At 51.4% G+C, this 22,990-nt stretch overlaps 1 protein-coding gene across 3 annotated transcripts; it reads right to left on the reverse strand.

Moving 5' to 3' along the window:
- Nucleotides 1–9,626: 9,626 nt before the first annotated feature.
- SPMAP2 (sperm microtubule associated protein 2) lies at nucleotides 9,627–20,335 on the reverse strand. 3 transcript variants are annotated; one of them, XM_070793409.1, is made up of 8 exons: nucleotides 20,016–20,335; nucleotides 18,599–18,715; nucleotides 18,386–18,457; nucleotides 17,907–17,968; nucleotides 17,181–17,250; nucleotides 15,989–16,106; nucleotides 13,086–13,245; nucleotides 9,627–10,010 (listed from the first exon to the last, which is right to left on the reverse strand). In XM_070793409.1, exons 1-8 carry the CDS (start codon nucleotides 20,174–20,176, stop codon nucleotides 9,772–9,774), a joined length of 999 nt encoding a protein of 332 aa, XP_070649510.1. In that variant the 5' UTR covers nucleotides 20,177–20,335; the 3' UTR covers nucleotides 9,627–9,771. The 3 variants fall into 3 exon arrangements, with proteins under 3 accessions (XP_070649510.1, XP_019819197.2, XP_070649509.1); XM_019963638.2 differs by lacking the exon at nucleotides 20,016–20,335 and adding an exon at nucleotides 19,525–19,886; XM_070793408.1 differs by lacking the exons at nucleotides 18,386–18,457; nucleotides 20,016–20,335 and adding an exon at nucleotides 19,525–19,887.
- Nucleotides 20,336–22,990: the final 2,655 nt, after the last annotated feature.

The raw sequence follows: 22,990 nt of genomic DNA on the forward strand, positions 1-22,990 counted from the left end.
GTGGATGGCTGGGGAATATGGGCAAAGTAGAGAGGAGGCACACAGGTTTCAGGCTCACACAAACCAGGAAGAATGGATGTGGGGGAGACCTAGGACTCAGCCCTGGTCCTTTTCAATCTGATTTTGACACCAGTGTCAACTGGGTGCTGGATGCTTGACGTGAAAGCGCTAGTCCAGCCCTGGGGGAGCCTACCAGCCAGGAGATAACCGGTCTTAGAAGGCCTGCCCTGCTCTCTTCTCTGCATGAGTCACAAGTTGCATGAGTCATGAGCTCCCCACTCACATTGATGTACATCATCCAGATTGAGGGTTCAGGCCCTTGGAGAGAGGGTCTTCACTGATAAGGGATCAGCTTGGTTAATCAGTCACTCAGTGTCCCCTGCAGCCCTCAACTGGGTACTGGGCAACCAGAGGTCCAGTGAAGTAGGAGGGTAAACCAACAAGACACAGTGACAGTGAGGCTCTGTATAATCACACGTGGCAGCAACAGAGGGAAAGGGCTTGAGTAAGCCTAGGGGACCAGAGGAGACTCCTTGGAGGGAGCTTTAACAAGAATCATCAAAAATGAGGGACAGGGAAGCCTGGTGTGCTGCAGTTCTTGGGGTCGTAAAGAGTCTGACATGACTTGGCAACTGAACAACAGCAGCAGACGGAGGGATGGAGAGAGGGATGTGTTCCAGGTCTGAAAGTTTCTTCCCCAGTAGTATAAGCTGCAGTCATCAAAGCAGCATGGTATCGGCACAAAACAGGCATGAATCAATGGAACAGAATAGAGAGCCCAGAATTACACCCCCACCTACGGTCAGTTAATCTTAGAGGAAGCAAGAATGGAAGAAAGTCATGAAATTAAAAGACGCTTACTCCTTGGAAGGAAAGTTATGACCAACCTAGATAGCATAGTCAAAAGCAGAGACATTATTTTGCCAACAAAGGTCCGTCTAGTCAAGGCTATGGTTTTTCCAGTGGTCATGTATGGATGTGAGAGTTGGACTGTGAAGAAACTGAGCACCGGAGAATTGATGCTTTTGAGCTATGGTGTTGGAGAAGACTCTTGAGAGTCCCTTGGACTGCAAGATCCAACCAGTCCATTCTAAAGGAGATCAGCCCTGGGATTTCTTTGGAAGGACTGATGCTAAAGCTGAAACTCCAGTACTTTGGCCACCTCATGCAAAGAGTTGACTCATTGGAAAAGACCCTGATGCTGGGAGGGATTGGGGGCAGGAGGAGAAGGGGATGATGGAAGATGAGATGGCTGGATGGCATCACCGACTCGATGGATGTAAGTTTGAGTGAAGTCTGGGAGTTGGTGATGGACAGGGAGGCCTGGCGTGCTGCGATTCATGGGGTCACAAAGAGTCGGATACAACTGAGCAACTGAACTGAACTGAACTGAACTGAAAGTCTCTTCAGCAAGTGGCATTGGGAAAACTGAACAGCCATGTGTAAATCAATGAAGTTAGCACACTCCCATACACATGCACAAAAATAAACTCAGGTTGGCTTAAATATAAGACATGTCATGAAAATACTGCTAAAAGAGAACATAGGCAAAACATCCTCTGACATAAATCTTACCAATGTTTTCTTAAGTCAGTCTCCCAATGCAACAGAAAGAAAAGCAAAAATAAAGTGAAGAAGAACCAGAGTCTCCTGATGAAGGTGAAAGAAGAGAGTGAAAAGTCTAGCTTAAAGCTCAACATTCAAAAACTAAGATCATTACATTCGGTTCCATCACTTTATGGCAAATAGATAAGAAAAAAAATGGAAACAGTGGCAGATTTTATTTTCTTGGGCTCCAAAATCACTGTGGATGGTGATTGCAACCATGAAATTAAAAGACACTTGCTCCTTGAAAGAAAAGCTATGACAAACCTAGATAGTGTATTAAAAAGCAGAAACATTATTTTGCTGACAAAGGTTTGTATAGTCAAAGCTATAGTTTTTCCAGCAGTCATGTATGGATGTGAGAGTTGGACCATAAAAAAGCCTGAGCGCCAAAGAATTGATGCTTTCAAATTGTGGTACTGGAGAAGATTCTTGAGAGTCCCTTGGACTGCAGAGATCAAAGCAGTCAGTGGTAAAGGAAACCAGCCTTAAATATTCATTGGAAGGACTGATGCTGAAGCTGAAGCTCCAATACTTTGGCTTCCTGATTTGAAGAGCCAACTCATTGGAAAAGACCCTGATGCTGGAAAAGATTGAAGGCAGGAGGAGAAGGGGGTGACAGAGGATGAGATGGTTGAATGGCATCATGGACTCGACATGAGTTTGAGCAAACTCTGAGAGATAGTGAAGGACAGGGAAGCCTGGCATGCTGCAGTCCATGGGGTCACAAAGAGTCAGACACCACCTAGGGACTGAACAACAACCAACAAATGGAAACTAACCAAACTCACAAGCTTTTCAAGAGCAAAGGAAACCATCAACCTACAGACTCGGAGAAAAATATTTGCAAATGATTAAGCTAATTAATCAAGGGCTTGATTTGCAAAATATATGAACAGCTCATACAACACAACAACTAATAACAAAAAAACAAATAATCGAATGGAAAAATGGGCAGAAGACCTAACTAGACATTTCTCTAAAGAAGACAGACAGATGGTCAGTAAGCACATGAAAAGATGCTCAGCATCACTAATTAATGGAGAAATGCAAATCAAAACTACAATGAGGTACCACCTCACACCAATCATTAAAGCCATCATTAAAACATTTACAAATTACAAATGCTGGAGAGGGTGTGGAGAAAATGGAACTCTCCTACACTGTTGGTGGGACTGTAAATTGGTGCAGCCACTATAGAAAACAGTATGGAGTTTCCTCAGAAAATGTAAAATAGAGTTTCCATATGATCCAGCAATCCCAATCCTGAGCATATGTCCAAACAAAACTATAATTCAAAAAGACACATGCACCCCAATGTTCATAGCAGCACTATACACAATAGCCAAGACACAGAAAAAACCTAAATGTCCATCAACAGATGAATGGATATAGAAGACTTGGTACATATATACAATGGAATATTATTCAGCCATAAACAATGAAATGATGCCATTTGCAGCAACAAGGATGGACCTAAAGGTTTTCATACTAAATATGAAAGTCAGAGAAAGAAGTAAGCCAGAAAAAGACAAATACCATATGATATCACTTATATGTGGGCTCTAAAATATGACACAAATGAGCATCTACAAAACAGAAACAGACTCACGAACTTAGAGAACAGACTTGTGATTGCCAAGGGGGAGGGGCTGAGGGAGGGCTGTACTGGGAGTCCCGGCTTAGCAGACGCAAACTGTTCTCTACGGGATGGGTAAACAACAAGGTCCTTCTGTAGAGCACAGAGAACTACATTTAATATCCTGTGGTAAACCATAATGGGAAAGTGTGAACAGAATGTATATCTATGCATAACTGAATCACGTTGCTGTATAGCAGAAATTAAACACAACATTGTAAATCAACAATACCTCAGTAAAATAAAGTTTAAAAATAAAAATGTGAAAATCTCTTCCCGCAGATTAGAGAAATGAGGCAATCATCCCACCAGGTGAGAAACATTAACCCCACAAGTGAGGGGAGGAAGTGTGCCCTGAGAAAGACCATCACTTGTGCCCAGGAATGCATAATCTGTGTCTATATTTGAGGGGCTTCACACAAACCTCAAATAAGGAACATTCTATTAACAACAGTTAGAACCAGACACATGGAACAACTGACTGGTTCAACATTGGGAAAGGGGTAGGACAAGGCTGTATATTATCACCCTGCTTGTTTCACTTATATGCAGAGTGCATCATGCGAAATGCCAGACTGGATGAATCACAAGCTGGAATCAAGATTGCCAGGAGAAATATCAACAACCTCAGATACGCAGATGATACCACTTCAATATGGGCTTCCCCGATGGCTCAGCAAGTAAAGAATATGCCTGCAGTGCAGGAGACACGGGTTCAATCCCTGGGTCCAGAAGATCCCCGGGAGGAGGAAACGGCAACCCACCCCAGTATTCTAGCCTGGGAAATCCCATGGACAGAGGAGCATGGCAGGCTACAGTCCCGAGGGTCGCAAAGAATTGGACACAACTGAGTGACTAAGCACACACACACACGGCAGAAAGTGAAGAGGAACTAAAGAGCCTTTTGATGAGTGTGAAAGAGGAGAGTGGAAAAGCTGGCTTAAAGCTCAACATTCAAAAAAAACTAAGATTGTGGCATCCAAGCCCATCACTTCACAGCAAATAGAATGGGAAAAGTGGAAGCAGTGGCAGATTTTATTTTCCTGGGCTCCAAAGTCACTGAAGACAGTGACTGCAGCGATGAAATTAAGACACTTGCTCCTGGAAAGAAAACCTATGACAAACCTAGATAGCATATAAAAAAGTATACATCAAAAAAAAAAAAAGTAGACATCACTTTGCCAACAAAGATCCATATAGTCAAAGCTATGGTTTTTCTAGTAATCATGTACAGATATAGAGTTGGACCATAAAGAAGGCTAAATGCCAAAGAACTGATGCTTCTGAATTGTGGTGCTAGAGAAGACTCTTGAGAGTCCCTTGGACTGCAAGGAGATCAAACCAGTCAATCCTAAAGGAAATCAATCCAATACTTTGGCCACCTGATGTGAAGAGCTCACTCATTGGAAAAGACCCTGATGCTGGGAAAGGTTGAAGGCAAAAGGAGAAGGCAGCAGAGAATGAGATGGTTAAAGGGCATCACTGACTCAATGGATATAAATTTGAGCAAACTCGGGAGATAGTGAAGGACAGAAGAGCCTGGTGTGCTGCAGTCCACGGGTCACAAAGAGTCGGACACAAGTTAGTGACTGAACAACAACATAAACGGGGAAAAGGACAGTATTCTTCAAAAATATCAACACCATAAAAGACTGATCTGTGGAAATGTTCCAGATGTGAGAACTAAACACATTGCCTGATGCTGGGCTGGAGGGAAATCACTAGGTCAACTGACAAAGCTGAAACTCAGATGTAGGTGAAATAATACACTGTATCAGTATTAAGCTTCTTGGAATCAGTAGCTACTCTGTGGTTCTGTAAGAGGATGTACTTCTTACAAAATTCACACTGAAGGCTTTAGGGGCAGTTGTAGGCAAAATATCTGTGTGTCCTAAAAATTGGTATATTAAAACACAATCCCCAGTGTGCTGGTGTTAGAGGAGGTGGGCCCTTGGCATGTGATTATATCAGAAAGGCAGAGCCCCCATGAAGGGATTACTGCCCTGATGAGAGAGACCCCAGAATGCTCCCTCAGCCCTTCTGCCCTATGAGGACACAGCCAGAAGATGGCCTTTGAACCAGGAAGCAAATCCTCACCAGACCACACATCTGCTGGCACCCCAATTCTGGACTCCAATCTGCAGATGAGAAACACAATCGCTGTTATTCATAAGCCCCTGGTCCGTGGCCTTTTTGTTAGAGTCGCCCCAGTGGATGATGACGGGGTCAAGGGCCACGACATATGCAGCTCACTCTCAAGATCTTCAGAAAGACGTGTTTTCTGTCTACAAAACACAGACATGGAAGGGAGAGCAAATGACAGAGCAGGTAGGCAAACTGCATGGCTGAGTCTGGGGGCAAGGTTTGCAGGGGTTTTCTTACTATGCTTTTTCTTGCAATTATTCTGTAAACCGGAATGATTTCAAATAAAGAGGACAGGAAAGGAAACTAGGAAAATAAAAAGCAGTGTCTTCAGCAGAGACGTCAGAGAGGGAAAAGAGAGCTGCAGAGGGTGTTCCCGGCCTTGGGAGCAGCACAAAGGATGCACCGTCCAGCAGGGCGATGGGCAGGGCCTCCGAGTCCCTTCTCCTGGCACTACTGTGCCTGGCCTGACAGTTGAGCAGTGGGCTAAGGTCTGGGCTACCCCCACAGCTAAGCCCAGCGGAGGGAGAGCTGGCAGAGGGGAGGGGTGCTGGGTGCTCGCAGCTCAGGGGCAGCGGTGCATCCACTAACCTTTCTTATTTTTTAGTGTTATTTATTCATTTTTGGCTGTGCTGGGTCTTCACTGCTGTGTGGGCTTTTCTCTAGTTGCAGCAAAAGGGGCTACTCTCTAGTTGTGCTGTGTGGGCTTCTTATTGGGGTGACTTCTCTTGTTGCAGAGCACGGGCTCTAGGGGGCTAGGCCTTCAACAGTGGCAGCTCCCAGGCTCTAGAGCACAGGCTCAGTAGTTATCGTCACAGGCTTAGTTGATCTGCAGCATGTGGGATGTTCCCAGACCAGGGATTGAACTCGTGTCTCCTGCGTTGACAGGCAGATTCTTGACCACTGAGCCACCAGGGAAGCCCCCTAATCTTTCTGTTGCAAGTTCCCCCGCCCCCCACCCAGAAAAAGAAGCCCTGGAGGAACCATTTCCAGCAGACATCACCCTGACCTGAGCAGCTCCGGGGAGGTGGGTACTGTGGGTAGATCTGTGCCCCCAGCACACACCCCCCATACCCCACCCCCCACCCCCACATCACACACACAAGAAGTTTCCCCACTGCTGGGAATGCACAGAGGCCAACGGGGACAGCATGAGGCTCCAGAGCTCCCGCCGGACCTGTGGGGACTCTGTCGCCTCTGCTCAGAGTGCTGCCAGTGGTGACCCGAGGGCCGACCCCCAGTGCTTCCCCGTCTCAGCCTCTGTCTCATGGTCTGGTTCCTGGGAACCTATAGCCCCTGACACAGAGCTTGAGTCATATTTTGAAACATTTAAAAAAGCATAAAAGAAGTAACACAGGTTGAAAGTGGTAAGGTAAAGGGGAAGAACTGAGCCTGACGCTGGTCCTGTCAGGAAACGTGAACAAGCCCATTTCTGCACTATCCAGATGAATCACAGGGCAGGTCCTGACCCTAAGCAGACATGTTGTTGTTGTTCACTCAGTCATGTTCAACTGTTTGCGACCCCATGGACTGCAGTGCGTCAGGCCCCTCTGTCCTTCACTATCTCCCAGAGTTTGCTCAAATTCACGTCCATTGAGTCAGTGATGCTCTCTAACCATCTCATCCTCTGCCACCCGCTTCTCCTTTGGCCTTCAAATCTTTCCCAGCATCAGGGTCTTCTCCAATGAGTCGGCTCTTCACATCAGGTGGCCAAAGTATTGTAACTCGATGAAGCTCTGAGCTGTGCCACACAAGCCCACATGAGACGGACAGTTCCGAGTGAAGGCTTCTGACAAAACATGACCCACTGGAGAAGGAAATGGCAGCCCCCTCCAGTATTCCTGCCTGGAAAATCCCATGGACAGTATGAAAAGGCAAAAAGATATGACGCCAGAAGACGAGCCAATAGCACAGAAGGTGTCCAATATGCTACTGGGGAAGAGTAGAGGGCAAGAACCGATGGCTCTTTTGCAGTGAGCCAGCATCAACCCTGAGAGTGAGGGTCACACAGAGTCTCCTCCGCCCAAACACTTTCCGGTTTACTGAGTCCTGGACACTTCAGCCTGCAGGTTCAGCGAGCAGCTGCCGGTCCAGGAGAACAGCCTGGACTCTGAGCAGCTTCAGGCGGGGCTTAAACTTGTGGAAGCTGACTGCAGGGGTGGCTATGCTCACCTGCGTCAGTGATGGTAAAACCCAGACGGATAGATTTTCCTTTCTGTTCTCAACAAAGGAGACCACAGATCACACTGGACTCACGAAGTATACACGCCTCTTTATCCGCTCACTAAATCACGATATAATGGTTGACATGTGGGCAGTTAAGGTCACATGTTATTTCTTCGGGACATGTCAGTGTGCAGGTTGCTTTTTTCTCAGCTTGAAGAGGAACGCTAAAACACGAGGGGTCTTTGACAAGAGAATGAGTGTGCCGTTTCGGACACTCGGCTGGTTTAAAGCCTTGTTTTGCGTTGTGTCACGAGGTCCCTAAGGTTGACCACCCCTGTTGGTGGAGCTGCACTCTTTGCCAGCACAGCAGGTACCAAGGGTCTAAGATTTCTAACCTGCACTGGTTTCCTACTCACCACACATCAGTAGCTGAAACAACAGACCCTAATCCCCTGGGGGTCGGGAGTGTCTGCAGGGCCTCCTCCTTCCCTCCCAAGGCCCGAGGGGAGGCCATGGGGCCTTTCAGGGCTGCATCCCTCCTGCCTCAGGCCAGGGCACAATGCATGGCTTTGGTGTCACCCTGTCTCCTCAGCTTCTCTCTTAGGACATGCAACGGTATTGGACCCACCCAGGGAACCCACGACAACCTCCCTGGGCCCTGTCTGTGGAGCCCCTCTGCCGTCCAGCATGCCATGTTCCCAGGCTCAGGGCTTGGGACCCAGACGTCTTTGGGGCGGTAATCAGCTGACCCCATAGTCCACCCTGCTGGATGCAGGCCACCCGGATTCCAGGCAGGACTCCTGACTCACTAAAGGTGTGAGTCTGCGTAGATATGCTTCTGGTCTTCATCATGACAGTGGTACCCACCAGAGCAACAGGGAGAGACCAGGGGTCACGTCATCACCAGACGAGCGTGCATGGCCATCACCCTTCCAGCCCATGAGAAACCTGCACTCGGTGGCACCCACAGGCTCAGCGAGGCATCCATCCATCCATCCATCTGTGCTGCCAGGTAATTCAGAGAAGATGAGGGTGGGTTTCTTTTTAACCTTTTTCTTCTGAACCTCCGTCCAGGTCTGCACCTATAATACTCAACAACTGTCCTTTATGTTACTGAGTGAAGTAGTGTCCTCAAAGCGTCTGGAAATCATGGCTTGGGACCTGATGCATGGTGGGCTTGAGAGAAGACGTGAGAGCACTCAGCATGCCACCCCTTCAGGACCCAGCAATTGGTCCCCAAGTGAATGAGCAGGAGCCAGAGGCAAACAAGACTGTCTAGGACTGCAGATGCAGACAAGAGATTCTCCCACTGTGCTCAGCAGAAGAATAGCCCCAGAGACACCCCCCTCCTGGTCCCTGGGCCTATAAACATGTCATGAGGCAGAAGGGACTTTGCACGTGGGATTAAGCTAAGACCCCTAAGATGAGGACTACCCTGGATTCCCCAGGGGTCCCAGTATCATCACAGGATCCTTATGAGAGGGAGTGGCTGTGAGAGGCAGAGAGACAGGAGATGCTGTGCTGTTGGCTGTGAGGATGGAGGGAGGGGCCACAAGCCAGGGATGCAGTGCCTCTAGAAGCTGGAAAAGCCCATGCTCCCTGGGAGCCTCCAGAAGGACCAGCCCTGCCCAAGCCTGGATTCAGCCCCATGAGGCCTGAGCTAGACTCCTGACCTCAGGATTGTCAGCGAATGAATCTGTGTGATTTCTAGCCCCCTGTTTGAGGTGACTTATTCCAGCTGCTGTAGGAAGCTCACACGGGGATGAGGACTGTGAGTCTTTCACCAACTCTGTGACCCTGAGTCTCCACCTCAGCACAGTGGTCCTCACATGGGGACTTCAGACACTGATGGTCCCCAACAGGTTCCCCCTGCAAAGATCAGTAAATTGTGCAGCAGGCATTTGCTGGCTCATCACAGAGCTCGAGGTGCTGTGGACACTATAGATCAGCAAATCAGGCCAGAAGGACTTGGAGGGGAATTTCTGACATGGGGAGTGGGAGGTGTGCTGTCCGAGGGGCTGGCGATGGCAGGGGAACATGAGTGGGAAAAAAGGCTGCAGGATTGCAGGCTGGATGCAAACATAAACATCATTATTATTATTTTCTCCTTTTTCAGCCACTGTCCTCCCGCCTCCAGGCCAAGGCGCTCAGAGCCACACACAGGGTCAGGTTGCACTTGGGTGTTTACTGGGAACGGGCTCAGGGGCCAGGCCTGAGGCTCATGCTTTCTTGGTGATGGTCTTGGGGGTAGCGAGCTCGTACAGGCGAGGGGACGCCTGCGCCACCAGGGCGGCAGGGGACACGTGGGAGGGGTCGTAGCCCTCATTCAGGTCCTTCCGCACTCGGGGTTTTGCCAGAGACAGGATGCGGGGACTAGCCACTGCCTTCTTGGTGACCTCCAGCACCTCCCAGCGCGGGTCGCGGTCAGGAACACACTTCTCCGACTGGACCTTGGGCACTGGAGGGGGCGGGAGAGAGGGCGCAGTGTCAGCAGCCCGAGCCCCCCTCCCCACGGAGAGCGATCTTCTGAGTCAGAGCTCCCAAGTTCAGTGTCCTGTCCCTCGGCAGATGATGGATAAACACACGTGTCTCTCCATACACACGAGCATCACTCAGCCGTGAAGAGAAGCCCTGACACTCGCTACCACATGGACAGACCCTGAGAACACGATGCTCTGTGAGAGAAGCAGACACAGAAGGACACATGGGGTGTGATTCCACTGGTGGGAAACATCCAGAACAGGCTGACCCACAAAGTGAGTGGGTTCCTGGTGGTCAGGGGCTGGGGAGGGGCTGAGGGGGCCAGCCGATGGAGATGGGGCGTCACTGTGGAGTGGTGGAATGTTCTGGACTTGATTTTGTGGGACATAGGGAACAGACTGGTGGGTGCCAGTGGGGGAGGTGGGAGGGAAGGGAAGGATTGGGGGCTTGGGGTAAGCAGATGCAAACTATATTATACACAGGATGGACAAACGACAAGGTCGCACTGTAGAGCACAGGGGACTATAGTCAATATCCAGTGATACCTGGAGTTCTGCTGTTATGTTCTATAAGTCAATGGTATGTGGCAGCCAGGATGGGAGGGAGTTTGGGAGAGAACAGATACATGTATGTGTATGCCTGAGTCCCTTCACTGTTCACCTGAAACTGTCACAGAATTGTTAATCAGTTATATCCCAATACAAAATTAAGAGTTGAAAATTCCTGTGATAAAAAATAATGGAAAAAAATATGAAAAAGAATGTGTATAACTGAGTCACTTTGCTGTTCAGCAGAAATTAACACAATATTGTAATTCAACTACACTTCAATAAAATTTTTTTAATAAATAAAATAATATATAATTTTTTTAATAAATAAAATGGGTTGTAGTAATGTGCCCATGGCTGTCTGTGAGTGTACTGGGAAGTACTGAACTGTGCGTTTTGAAGGGTGAGCATAAAGAACAATGTCTTAAATGGTCACAGGCCCAGACAGGGACTGGAGGGGCAGACATAGGTGCCCTGGTGGCTGGGGGTGAGGCAGGGGCTCCATCAGCCCCACTGCCCATGCACCTGTGGCCCCAGCTGGGTCCTCCCCATAGGGTCCACCAGCTACACATGACCAACACCCCATATGGACTGGGATTTTATCTTATTTAATTTTAATAAAATCCATTAATTGAATTAAATCAATAGGTTGATTGACATTCAGTCCATTTCAGTCATGGACAGACGGGTCTCAGAATAGACCCGTAGCTTAGCCTGGCCCACCGCTCACTGGCCAGGACCCCTGGCCCTGCTCCTGTTTGGACCCCCTACCTCTTCACCACCCCTTCCCCCACAGTGGGAGCCTCAGGGCTTGGCCCACATGAGGGCCAGGAGCGAGTAACCGCTGGTGACTACTGGTGAGCACTCCTGTCTCTAGGCCCTTCAGTTTTGAGGGTTTCCTTTCCAAACCCCTCTTTGCCCCAAGACTCTGCAAATGCAAAAAGGCCGTCTCCACTCAGCAGAGGAGCTGCAGCTCCGGGGAGAGGCACTCAGTGAAAACAATGGGAGCCTGTGCTGAGGCCCCCAAAGAGGGTACTTGGGGGGCCTTGGGAGGACCTGCCAGAGCCCACCTTCCTGGAGTCCTCAGGGAGACTCAGGGGCTCCCCCTGTTGTAACATCTGGGCTCTGAAAATCTATCGGTCACAAGTTAACAGTGCAACCTGTCCACAGCCACACAGAACCCGTACTGCATGGACCAGTGTTGCCCAGGGACCCTGCACTGTGTGTTTCCTCTCTTCACTTTTTAAATGCTGGTCAGAACCATCAGTGGGTGGGAGTCTGCAGTTGGAAATACACAGCCCTACGCCAGTCTTACCCATACATACACACACACAGAGGGATGTGCGTTGATAACATGCTCCTGTGAAGCCTGGATGAATACACACACATGTGTATGTACAAATGTACGTGTGCTTATGTTCCAGATGTGTGTGTCCATGCATGTGTGTGTGTGAGAGAGAGAGGCAGAAGTGCGTGTGTGCTTGTGTCTCTGTTCATGTAAACAATTTTTAACAAATTCAACGAATACTTTAACGAATATTAAGGGGCTTCCCTGGTGGCTCAGTGGTAAAGAATCTGCCTGCAATGCGGGTTCAATCCTTGGGTCGGGAAGATCACCTGGAGGAGGAAATGGCAACCCACTCCAGTGCTCTTGCCTGGAGAATCCCATGGACAGAGGAGCCTGGCTACAGTCCATGGGGGCACAAAGAGTTGAGGACGCAACTGAGCGACTAAACCACCACCAAGGGAACAGATGAATGAATCAACAAACAAAAGAAACTATAAGCAAGCTCGAAAGAAAAATGAATGGGAAGAAGTTACTTTGCAAAGTGCTCGACAAAGGGTTAGTGATCATCTTACATAAAGAGCTGCTGCAAATTAATTCCCTCCCCCAATCCCCCAATAAAAACAGGAAATAGGAAACTGAGAAAAAGACACAGCAGAGTAAACCGAAATGGCCAGTCAAGCTCCCTGGTGATCCTGTACCAGGAGCTGGGGCACACTTGAGTTTCCCAAAGCCCCTGACCACCTTTAGGTGGTGAGATCCCTTTCTTCATGCCTTGCTACATTTTTCAGATTCCCTACAATTACTGCATATTACTTCTGTTGTGGGGGAGCCAGGTCTTCCTTTGTTTTCAAGGACAGGCAGAGACTCTGGCCAGCACCCTTAGGTCCCAGCTTGGCTCTCCAGGCACTGGCCTGCATCCCAGGTTTCCCTTTTGTGCCTACGTGCCATGCTGGAAGACCCACTCAGATGACGCACTCGGCTCAGGCCCACAACCTCCATCCCAGGGGGAGTGATACCCTCTGCCAGCCCCCAGGGAATGCAAGCAGATGCAGTATGAACTGCCCACAGGGATTCAGACAGTGGGTCTGCAGGTTAGTGGGAGTCAGGGGAACACGAATCTTGTAGAACCAGCTCCAAGTGGACCGGCTGCTCCCAACTGCATCCAGTGTGGAAGGGTGCTTCATGAGACATCGGGCACCTCCCGGGACCCACTTACTGGCCAGGTGAAGAAGGCGGTTATAGTCTGACACATGTGGCTTGGGTTTTGGCACGGGGTCCCACTCTTCCAGCAGGGTGGCTGGAGCCTTGGGCTTTGCCAGTCGGATGATCCTCGAACTGGGAATGGCCATCTGGGCTGCCCTGGACACTTGGGACACCTAGAAACAGAGTTAGAGGGAAAGAGTAAAGCAGCCTGAGCTGTTTCACACACCCCTGGGTCAAAAGATCCCGTAAGCAACGCTGAAAGACAAAAGACTGGCTAGGAAGTTAGACTGCAGTGTGTTCAGCAAAGGATTCAGATCAGATCAGTCGCTCAGTCGTGTCCGACTCTTTGCGACCCCATGAATCGCAGCACGCCAGGCCTCCCTGTCCATCACCAACTCCCAGAGTTCACCCAGACTCACGTCCATTGAGTCAGTGATGCCATCCAGCCATTTCATCCTCTGTCATCCCCTTCTCCTCCTGCCACCAATCCCTCCCAGCATCAGAGTCTTTTCCAATGAGTCAACTCTTCGCATGAGGTGGCCAAAGCACTGGAGTTTCAGCTTTAGCATCATTCCTTCCAAAGAAATCCCAGGGCTGATCTCCTTCAGAATGGACTGGTTGGATCTCCTTGCAGTCCAAAGGATTCTCAAGAGTCTTCTCCAACACCACAGTTCAAAAGCATCAATTCTTCGGTGCTCAGCCTCCTCACAGTCCAACTCTCACATCCATACATGACCACAGGAAAAACCATAGCCTTGACTAGACGGATCTTTGTTGGCAAAGTAATGTCTCTGCTTTCGAATATGCTATCTAGGTTGGTCATAACTTTCCTTCCAAGGAGTAAGCATCTTTTAATTTCATGGCAAAGGATTAGTAGCCATCACATATAAAGAGGTTCTCTAAGCCAATAACATGAAAAATCAGTAGGAAATAGCTAATCATGAAGGAAAGTAAGCCCAAAGGATCAATAATCCTTTCTGTGCACCAGGGAAATGTAAATTAAAACAGCAAAATATCACTCCATGCCAACAAATTTGACAAAAGTGACCAAGTCTGGCTTTATCCAGCCCTGGCAGGAAGGTGGGAGGACAGAGACCCGATGAATGGCTGGTAGGAGGGTAAATTGCGCAAGCACTTTGTGTGAAACATTTAACATTTTACAGAAGCTCTCCACTGGGTGCACCCTGCTGGGTACTGCCCAGAGGCAGAGGATTGGCTGAAATGATCCTTAGGGCCATCATTAAAATGTGTGTCTCTTTCCTCCTGAACTTGTGCTGCTTAGAAATTACATATACTACTCGTACCAAAGACATCCTGGTGTTTACAATTTTATGTCCCTCTCAACCACCCATTCCATCCCCACTCCTTTCTTCCCCTCCTTCTCTCCCCCATCAATGGTCCACACAGCTCCAGTCACCAGCTGAGGTGGATAAATCAGCCTGCAGTCCTACCCTCAGGGGACCGCCAGCCTGGAGGGGTGACAGGCAGGGAAAATTCATTCATCCACACATTCAAATAATATTGATGACCACTCCATGCCCTGTGCATGCCAGGGCCGGAGACCTGTTGAGGGACCTTCATTTAGTCCCCCAGGAGGCACAAGGGAGAGTAAGGGTGGAGAAGGGCCTATCTTGCCAGCTTTCTCAGGCACTGGGGAGCCACAGAGGGTGCTGGAGCATAAAAGGGCTTAAAGGCTGAACCAGCAGAGGCAGGGCGGGGGGTCGGGAAAACAGCAGGTACACCTGCTGGGAAAAGCTGAGGCCAGACTCTCCTCTGGATCCTTGTCCAATCCAACTGACTGTGAAGCCTTCTTTGAGACAACCGGGGAAATGGAACATGGATTGGGGATTTGAACACTAAGGTATTATTGTTAAATTCTTCTAGTTGGACCATTGTTGGTATGTTTATTACTTTATTTTTATTTTTTTATCTTTTTGAGAGTTGTGAGTTAGCTTTATTTGGGGCAAAATGAGGACTGCAGCCCAAAGGATAGCTCTGAAAAACTGTTCCCCATTGTTGGTATGGTTTTAAACCATCACAAACCGTGTGATGTCTGAATTCAGTTGTAAAATTCTTCAAGTTAGGAGCGGGTGGGGAGGGTTGGTCTATCAAACAACCACACAAAAACACCCAGGGACAAGCTCTTCAATGTATGTTAAACCACATGGCCCAGGACTTCCCAGGTGGTCCAGGGGTTAAGACTCCCCCTTCTAATGCAGGTGGCTCAGATGGTAAAAGAATCTGCCTACAATGCAGGAGACCTGGCTTCGATCCTTGGGTCGAGAAGATCCCCTGGAAAAGGAAATGGCAACCAACTCCAGTATTCTCGCCTGGAGAATTCTAAGGACAAAGGAGCCTCAGATCAGATCAGATCAGTCGCTCAGTAGGCTACAATTCATGGGGGGTCACAAATGGTCGGACACAACTGAGCAACTAAGACTCTTACTTTCACTTTTCCCAATGCAGGAGGCCCAGGTTCGATCCCTGGTCGGGGAACTAAGGTCCCACATGACATGGGGAGAGATAAGGGCCAGATTCAAGATGGACTGAACTCTGGTGTCACCTCTGAACCGGTTGTCATGCACTCATTCAAGCAGATGGCTTGGGGCTCCCCTCCGTGCTGACCTGACCGGCAGCGGAGCGTGGTCCCTGCCCCCCTTCAAGGGGTGGGAGGAAAGTAAAGAGTGGGGGGTGGGCGTGGAGGGGGAGTAAAGGGAGTGGGGGAAGTGGAGGGGAGGGGAAAGTGAAGGGGCAGGGCTTCTTGAACCTACACTGGGACTCCCCATGGCTAAGAGAAGCAGCCACACGCCTGTTCCCTCTTGTCCTTGTGTGTCCTCTGAGCCCCTGGGTGGGGGTGGGGGGCAGGCGGGCCCCCCAGAGGGAGCCAGGGAGCTCCAGGGACGGAAGGGCACCCACCTCGGACATGTTTATGCTCCAGATGTTGTTTCGGACCTTAGGGGTGGCCAGTTCCCGTAGGCGGTTGGACGCTCGATACTCCAAGGTAGACCGCGGAATGGGCCAGATAGAAGTGGTCCTAAGGGAGAGCCTAAGTCTGAGACCCCAGCCAACCCGGGGGCCGTGTCTGTGTGTAGCTGAGACCCTGGCCCTGCAGGAAGATGTGTCTGTGCACACATATGCGACTCCTCTCTGATTCTGGGGTTCAGGGGAGCCTGGTGCAGAAGAGGGTTTTCTAATCCCTCCAAGATGAGTCCTTAAAAGACCCCTAACAGAGCCCCACCTTCCTTTCAAGGATGGAGCAATGCTCTCCTGGGTCATACCCTCCCTGCCACCCCCACAGCCCCCGCCATCAGGATGGGGTCAGGAGGTGGACCAAAGGGATGAAGTGAGCCCTGCCTGCCCCTCAAACTCATGTCTCAACTCTGCCTCTGCCCCAGAAACAGCCTTATTTCATTGATCCGAGGCCAATTCCTCTTTTATTTTCACCTCTGTGAGCCTGGCATGCAGTTCTGTAATCTGGGGTGATCTCTGTGTGACCTGTAATCTAGGGTGAGGCTGGAATGAAGCAGATAAATGCTGTCAGCCCAACAGAAGGCCCAGTGCCCTCCCCTCCGGGGCGAGCATGACAAAACTGTTTGTATGGAGGTCACTCCAGATCACAGGTCCCACAGAGGTCACCCTGGATTACTGGTCCCTCAGAGGTACCTCCATACTATGCTCTGACCAGCATTAAGGGGAAAAGCTGTTGTCACAAGACCGGCACAGAGCCAGTGGCTGGAACCAGTTAACACCCGTAAGTGGGACTCCCCTCAGTCACTTATCTTTCCATGTGTGAGTGAGAGATAAAAGCAGAGTCTGTGTGGAATAACTTCAGACCCCACATTGGCCATCATGGAAGCCCCATGTGCTAAGACAGAGTCGCACCAGGAGGCAGGCACCTAAAACTGTAAATCTCACAGCCACCCGCTGCCTAGGGGACTCGAGCACCTGCCTTGAGACCCACCAGCATCCCATCCCGTCTGGGCCACTGGGCCTCAAAGGCTTGGTGCCCAAGGCCCAGGCCGCGCGGATGGTCACCTGGCCCCCAGACCTGGGCCCTCCCCTGCTACAACACCCCGATGGAGAGAGGTCTCTGCCCATAACCCCCTACCTGTTGTTGTTGTAATACTCCGAGTAGAACCTCTTGGGTCGGGCCAGCTCCTCCACCCGGCGGGACACCTCTGCACAAAAGGAGAAGCAGCTGCCCTAGAAAGCTGCCCTCCCCTCCCACCTAGGGCTCTCTTCCTCCTGACCTGGCTTCATACCAGGTGACAGCTCATACCAGACACCCCCACTGGGGACCACAGGACACATGAGGGGGGTTGCTCAGGCCCCTCGGCTCCTTGGCCCTACTGTGGATTTGGGCCTGAAGTCAGGATGGGCCTGGGCTTGAAGGGGCCTCCGTGCTAACTGGGGGTGGGGAGAATTCTAAACCTGAGTGAGAACTTGCCCTGAGGCTCTGAGTGTCTCTCCAGATACAAGCTCTGGAAAGGAAGGGGTCTTTTGTGAGGTTCATACTGACACCACTTTGGCTGAGATGCAAACTGCGATTTCCCCTGGAGAGTTTGCTCCCACCCCTCCCCCAGGACCAACCTCCAGCTAGGAGAGGAGACACCCTCCCTGGAAGACTGGGGGGACACTCCTGAAAGACAGGGGAGGGGCAGTCCCACAGGGGCCCTGAGAGGCTTGGGCCTGGGAGGCCCCAAAGTCTACCCTATCAGAGCCAGGCACAGGTCAGGGTGAGATAGGGGCAACCGGGCCATAGGCACCAGGCCAGCCCCAGTCCCCACTCCAGCACCCCCACAAAGAAGCACAGGCAAAGGACAGGTGGACCTACCGGGCACTGTGATGGTGAGGGTGGTGTCCTCGAGAAATCTCTCTGTCCAGTACACGGATGGCCTGGAACATAGCCAGCAGGGGTCATGAGGGGAGCCAGCCCCAGCGGGTGTACCCCACTCAGAAGCAGAGCTCAGGGCACCCCATGAACACAAACAGTGGGAGGAGTGCAACTAGAGGGGGAGAAAGGGAGATAGCAAGTGGATGGCAGCAGAGGCCGGTCAGAGAGGAACAAGACAGGGAGGCCTTAGGGGCACGGGAGAGCATAAACTATTTAGCAAGGCTGGTATTCAGAGAAAGAGGGAGCTGGGAAAAAAAGAGGCATAACTGAGAAGGGAGCCCAGGCGGTACTGGCATAGACCCACCTCAGGCAGGGGCTGGGGTCCAGAGCTCCGGGTGGAACTGAGAATCCTGGGGTAGGGCCCAGTGCAGAGCCCTCAGCGATCCCCCACCCAGGAGAGGAGGGGGCCCCAGACTCACCAGTAGATACAGAACTGCAGGCTCCGCATGCGCGGGGACACCCAGGCATGGCCCCTGCAGCAGCACCCCATCCTGCGGGAGACAGGCCTGCCAGCCTCCGCACTGGGCTCTGCTGGACCAGGTCGGTCTGGGGCTGCTGCACATCCCCTCTCAGACTGCCCCCCACCACCACCACACCCACCAGGCCAGCTGCCCGCCGGCCCGTTGCCTCACCTGTCTTTTAAGATTTGCCAGTTGGTCTTGGGCTTCGCCAGCTCAAAGAGCCGCCTCCTCTTCTTTCTCTCTGGGCTCGTTGAGGTGCGAGGGATCCTCTGGGAGATGGAGAGCCGCCTGGGGGGAGGTGGATGGTGAGGTCGAGCCCTTGCTCCCCGAGCCGGCAGCCCCACCCTTCTGCTCCTGCCCCGTCCTCTAGAGGAGAACCCTGCACCACCAAGACCTGGTCTGAAATTGTAGCTCTGCCACCAGCCAGTCCCTCAATTCCCCACTGCTGGGCCCCAAAGGCGATGCTGAGCCAGAGCGAGTGCCCCCAGGAAGCCCCCAAGAGCCCCAGACATCCCGTCTCCCCTCCTGGCTCAGACGAACTCCCCAAGCCCCACCCACGCCCCCATTCCCCTGCCTGACCAGCCACATCACATGCCATCTGTGTACTCGTCACACCAGCTCTGTGGGAGCTGGAAATCAATGTGCCTGGAGGGCAAAGGCCCCGTCTGTGTCCAAGGAGATGTGTGCTGACCCAGGAGTAGGGGCTGAGGGCTTCCAGCCAAGGAACCCAGGCATATCCCAGGGCACAGGGTCCCACAGGTAGGAGGGAGCACCCACTCATTTTCCGGTGTCCTCCTCTCACCCAAAAACATTTCTGGTGATTTGTGGTACTTGGAAAGATTTCAGCTTTAGAGCTTCATTTTCTGTCTGTGGATGGCTGCTCACAACCTCTCAACTCTGCCATCTGACTTCTGCCCGCTCCAAGTCTCCTGCCACATGGACAGGGGCGGTTTGCCAACATCCTCCTCAGGGCAGCAAGGAGCTGACCCCTTCACACTTAAGAGTGAGGGCACAGGTCCAGAGCCCCCAGGCCAGTGCAGCCACCCCCAGGGACACCGCTGCCACACCCCAGCCTGGGCGCCCGCTCCCCAGCCCACCTCATCTCAGGCACGCCCTCCTCCACGTCTTTCTCCAGAACCCTCTCAAGCTCCAAGAGGGCCTCTTCTGGGTTCTGGGCATCCACAGATTCTTCCCCAGCCACCTCCTCTGGGGGAATCTCCTCTTCTTGGTCTTCCAGTTTCAGGTCCCTATCATCCAGACCCTGGAACTTGGGGTCCTTGGACCCTACATTCTCATATATTGTGCCCTGGAGGCCCAATGAGACATCATCCTGCCCCTTCTCTGGCTGGTCCTCGGCCTCCGATGTGTGGTGGTTATAGAACGAGTTTTGCTGGTGGTCCCCCATGTGCCAGGCCCTCCCCAGCCTTGCTCCCGCAACACCCAAATGTGTCTGTGGTCACCCAGCAACCGGAGAATGGCCTGCCCACATTCTCGGCCCACATTCCACCCCCAGCACGCCTGTCTGCAGGTGCCTCCCCCCCCCAGATGTAACTGGGGCTCCCGGGGCCACCCAGCCCTCCAGCCTCACCTGCTGGTCCCTTTCTGCTGCTCTGCCGTACTGTCCCCTAAACGTGTGCGCACTCCTCTGCCCACACTCATCCTGGGGGGCGCCTCCTCGGGAAGGCAGACCGATCCCTGGGTCTCTCTGCATCTTGGCATCTGGCATGACTTTTCTGTGGTGTTTGGCATGGCCTGAGATGATGTCACTCACTTACTCCTTTCTTCTTCAGTGTCTATGTCTGCCTCATAGAAAGTGGCCTTCCCAGGCCAGGGGCTGAGAGCACCCCATTCACTGGGGCCTGGGGGTGCGTCTTGGGGAAGGGCTTCTGCGGGAGCACACCCAGCCCACCCTACACTTCCTCTTAGTCAGGCCTATTTGTGCTCAGATGGGGGAGTTGCCGCTGGTGGTAACAGTTCAACAGGGGTCCCACACCCTCCCTGGGACAGGCTCAGAAATGGGACTGGAGAGGGTGTCTGCAGGGGCTTTGAGGGATGGCATCCTCTGTCTTGAAAGGGGACAGGAAGAAGAGACTCTCTCTCTTCTTGGTTGTTTCTGGGACTATGTGTGATGTCTGGAGCTCAGGCAGCCATCTTGTTCCCGGTCACAAGTCCATGTGCCTGATGCACGGTGAGGCCAAACAAACCATAACGTTAGAGCCTGAAGCAGAGAAACGTTTATCACAGGCCATACAAGGAGAGGGGTGGCTTCCACCCCAGCACCCTGAACTCCCCAGAGGGATTCAGTAAAACCTTTTTAAGGCCAGGTAAGGGAGGGGTGTGGTTGTTGTTGCAGACTTGCTGGCACAGGCCGCAGAGCATGGGGTTAAACAAAGAAGCAGATGTAATGTGGAGTTAGATTTGTTTTTCCCTGTCACACTGTAACCCTGAGACCAGCAGGATTTGAGCCTGAAATGTTGTTGAGCCTCCGAACCTGGCAACCCTGGAGCCCTCTGTCTGGGCTTCCCGTTACTTGACACATTAATTCTCTTGGGAACTTGGGGGGGACTCTCTTGGTGGTCCAGTGGTTGGAAATCTGCCTGCCTTCTCAGGGGACAGGGGAGTCGATCCCTGGTCCGGGAAGATCCCCGTGCCACAGAGCAGCTAAGCCCGTGTGCCACAATTACTGAGCCTATGCTCTAGAGCCCAGGAGCTGCAACCACTGAGCCCACATGCCTCAACTACCAAAGCCAGCGCACCCTGGAGCCCACCGTCCACAAGAGAAGTCACTGCAATGAGAAGCCCAAGCACGAAACCAAGAGGAGCCCCCGCTCACCACAACTAGAGAAAAGCCAGTGCAGCAATGAAGACCAGCACAGTCAAAAATTGTTTTAAAGAGCTTGTATTCCTCCTTGGAAGTACATTTCTTAAAAAACATAAAAATTCTTTTCATTATAAGAAAAAAAAAAGAGGAAGAGGACAGTGATGGTGTGAAGGATTCAGGGTGGGGATTATAGACGGGGACATTACTGGTAATGTTCTCGTTTGTGGGTGTTCTTTACAGTATGAATGAGTGGATGGTGGGATGGATGGGTGAATAGATAAGAGAGGGTCACATATACACAAATGAACTTGTCTATGAAACAGAAATGGACTCACAGGCATGTGGTTGCCAAGAGGGGGTGGGGGAGGGATAGACTGAGAGTTTGGGATTAGAAGATGCAAACTATCATACACATGATGGATAAACAACAAGGCCTTACTATATAGCACAGGGAACTATATTCAATATTCTGTGAAAAAGTGTAATGGGAAAGAATATGAAAGAGAATATACATGAATAGCTGAGTCACTTTGCTGTACAGCAGAAATTAACACAACATTATAAATCAATTATACTTTAATAAAATAAAATTTTAAAAATGAGCAATTGCTTGAAATCCCTCTCAAAAAAAAAAAAAATGAGGGTCACATAAGGGGAGGGGAAGGAGAGAAGAGGAGAGAGGCAAGCAGTTGGGTGACCACTCTCCTGTCTCTCCAACTCCCTCCACCCAGTTTATTTTGAAACCACTCCACATTAAGCAGGAACCACAGACAAAGGGCCCCTGGAGAATGGCATGGCAATCCGCTTCAGTGCTCTTGCCCCAGAGAATCCCACAGACAGAGGAGCCTGGCATGGGCTCCTCTGGGTCCCATAGGGTCCATAGCGTCCATAGGGGTCCATAGGGTCACAAAGAGTCCAACACAGCTGAAGCGACTTAGCACAGCACAAGCAGAGAAAGGCATCCCTGATTTGGGGAGCACTGAATACATCACTCATTTCAAAATAGGGAAGCCAGGCGTCGGGAGGCAGAATATGGACCGGAAGCAGAATATGGACCAGAATCGAGGGATGCTGCCTGACATGTGGCCATCTGGCAGCTCCCTGCCCCCACTCCCAATCCAAGTGGGGGTGCTTTGACCAGCAGGATGGAGCCGAAGTGAGGCCCTGGGCCTGACTCCTGCCTCTGCCCACTGTAAGGGTCACCAGGGAGGAAGGCTGACTACCCTGCATCCACCACGCTGGGCGGAAGTCCAAGCAGCACACCGAGGTCTGGATCTGGAAGGTGTGGGTCAGTGCCCAGTGAGACTCCCTCCTCCCAGCTCGGAGCCCAACAGTGAGGGGAGAAGCCACATCCAACACTCCAGCCCCAGCAGATATGGTGTATCCAGACAGACAGCAGTCCCGCTGAGAGCGGCCCAGGGGCCAGACAAACAGGAAGTAACAGACTGTGAGTTCAAGTGGCAACTTGGGGCTGTCTGCACCCGACAAGGCATCACTGAAGCTCACCCTCCCCATCCAGTCCTGGGTCCTGAGGGAGTTTGCCGAAGTGGCTCAGGAAGGTCTGCAGGGTCCCTGCCACCCGCCACCCTGCCCCCATCACCCTGCAGGGGCCCCCTCTGTGCCCCTCATCCAACTTTTTGCGGCCCAAGGCCAAGCTCCTACTACTCACAGCACAACAGGAAAATATGAAGGGTTGGGGCAAGGAGTAGCGACTGTATCTGGAAAGCTAGAGAAGACAGTGG

The sequence above is a fragment of the Bos indicus genome, chromosome 7 (genome assembly GCF_029378745.1).
Source record: "Bos indicus isolate NIAB-ARS_2022 breed Sahiwal x Tharparkar chromosome 7, NIAB-ARS_B.indTharparkar_mat_pri_1.0, whole genome shotgun sequence".
Lineage (NCBI taxonomy): Eukaryota > Metazoa > Chordata > Mammalia > Artiodactyla > Bovidae > Bos > Bos indicus.

Excerpts from the sequence above, each read along its gene's own strand:
- SPMAP2 (XM_019963638.2), bottom strand. The coding sequence starts at position 19,832 with ATGGGGGACCACCAGCAAAACTCGTTCTATAACCACCACACATCGGAG. Across the intron at positions 18,458-18,598 it reads TGGCAAATCTTAAAAGACAG|GATGGGGTGCTGCTGCAGGG; the intron begins GTGAGGCAACGG and ends TGTCTCCCGCAG. Across the intron at positions 17,969-18,385 it reads CTGCAGTTCTGTATCTACTG|GCCATCCGTGTACTGGACAG; the intron begins GTGAGTCTGGGG and ends GCTATGTTCCAG.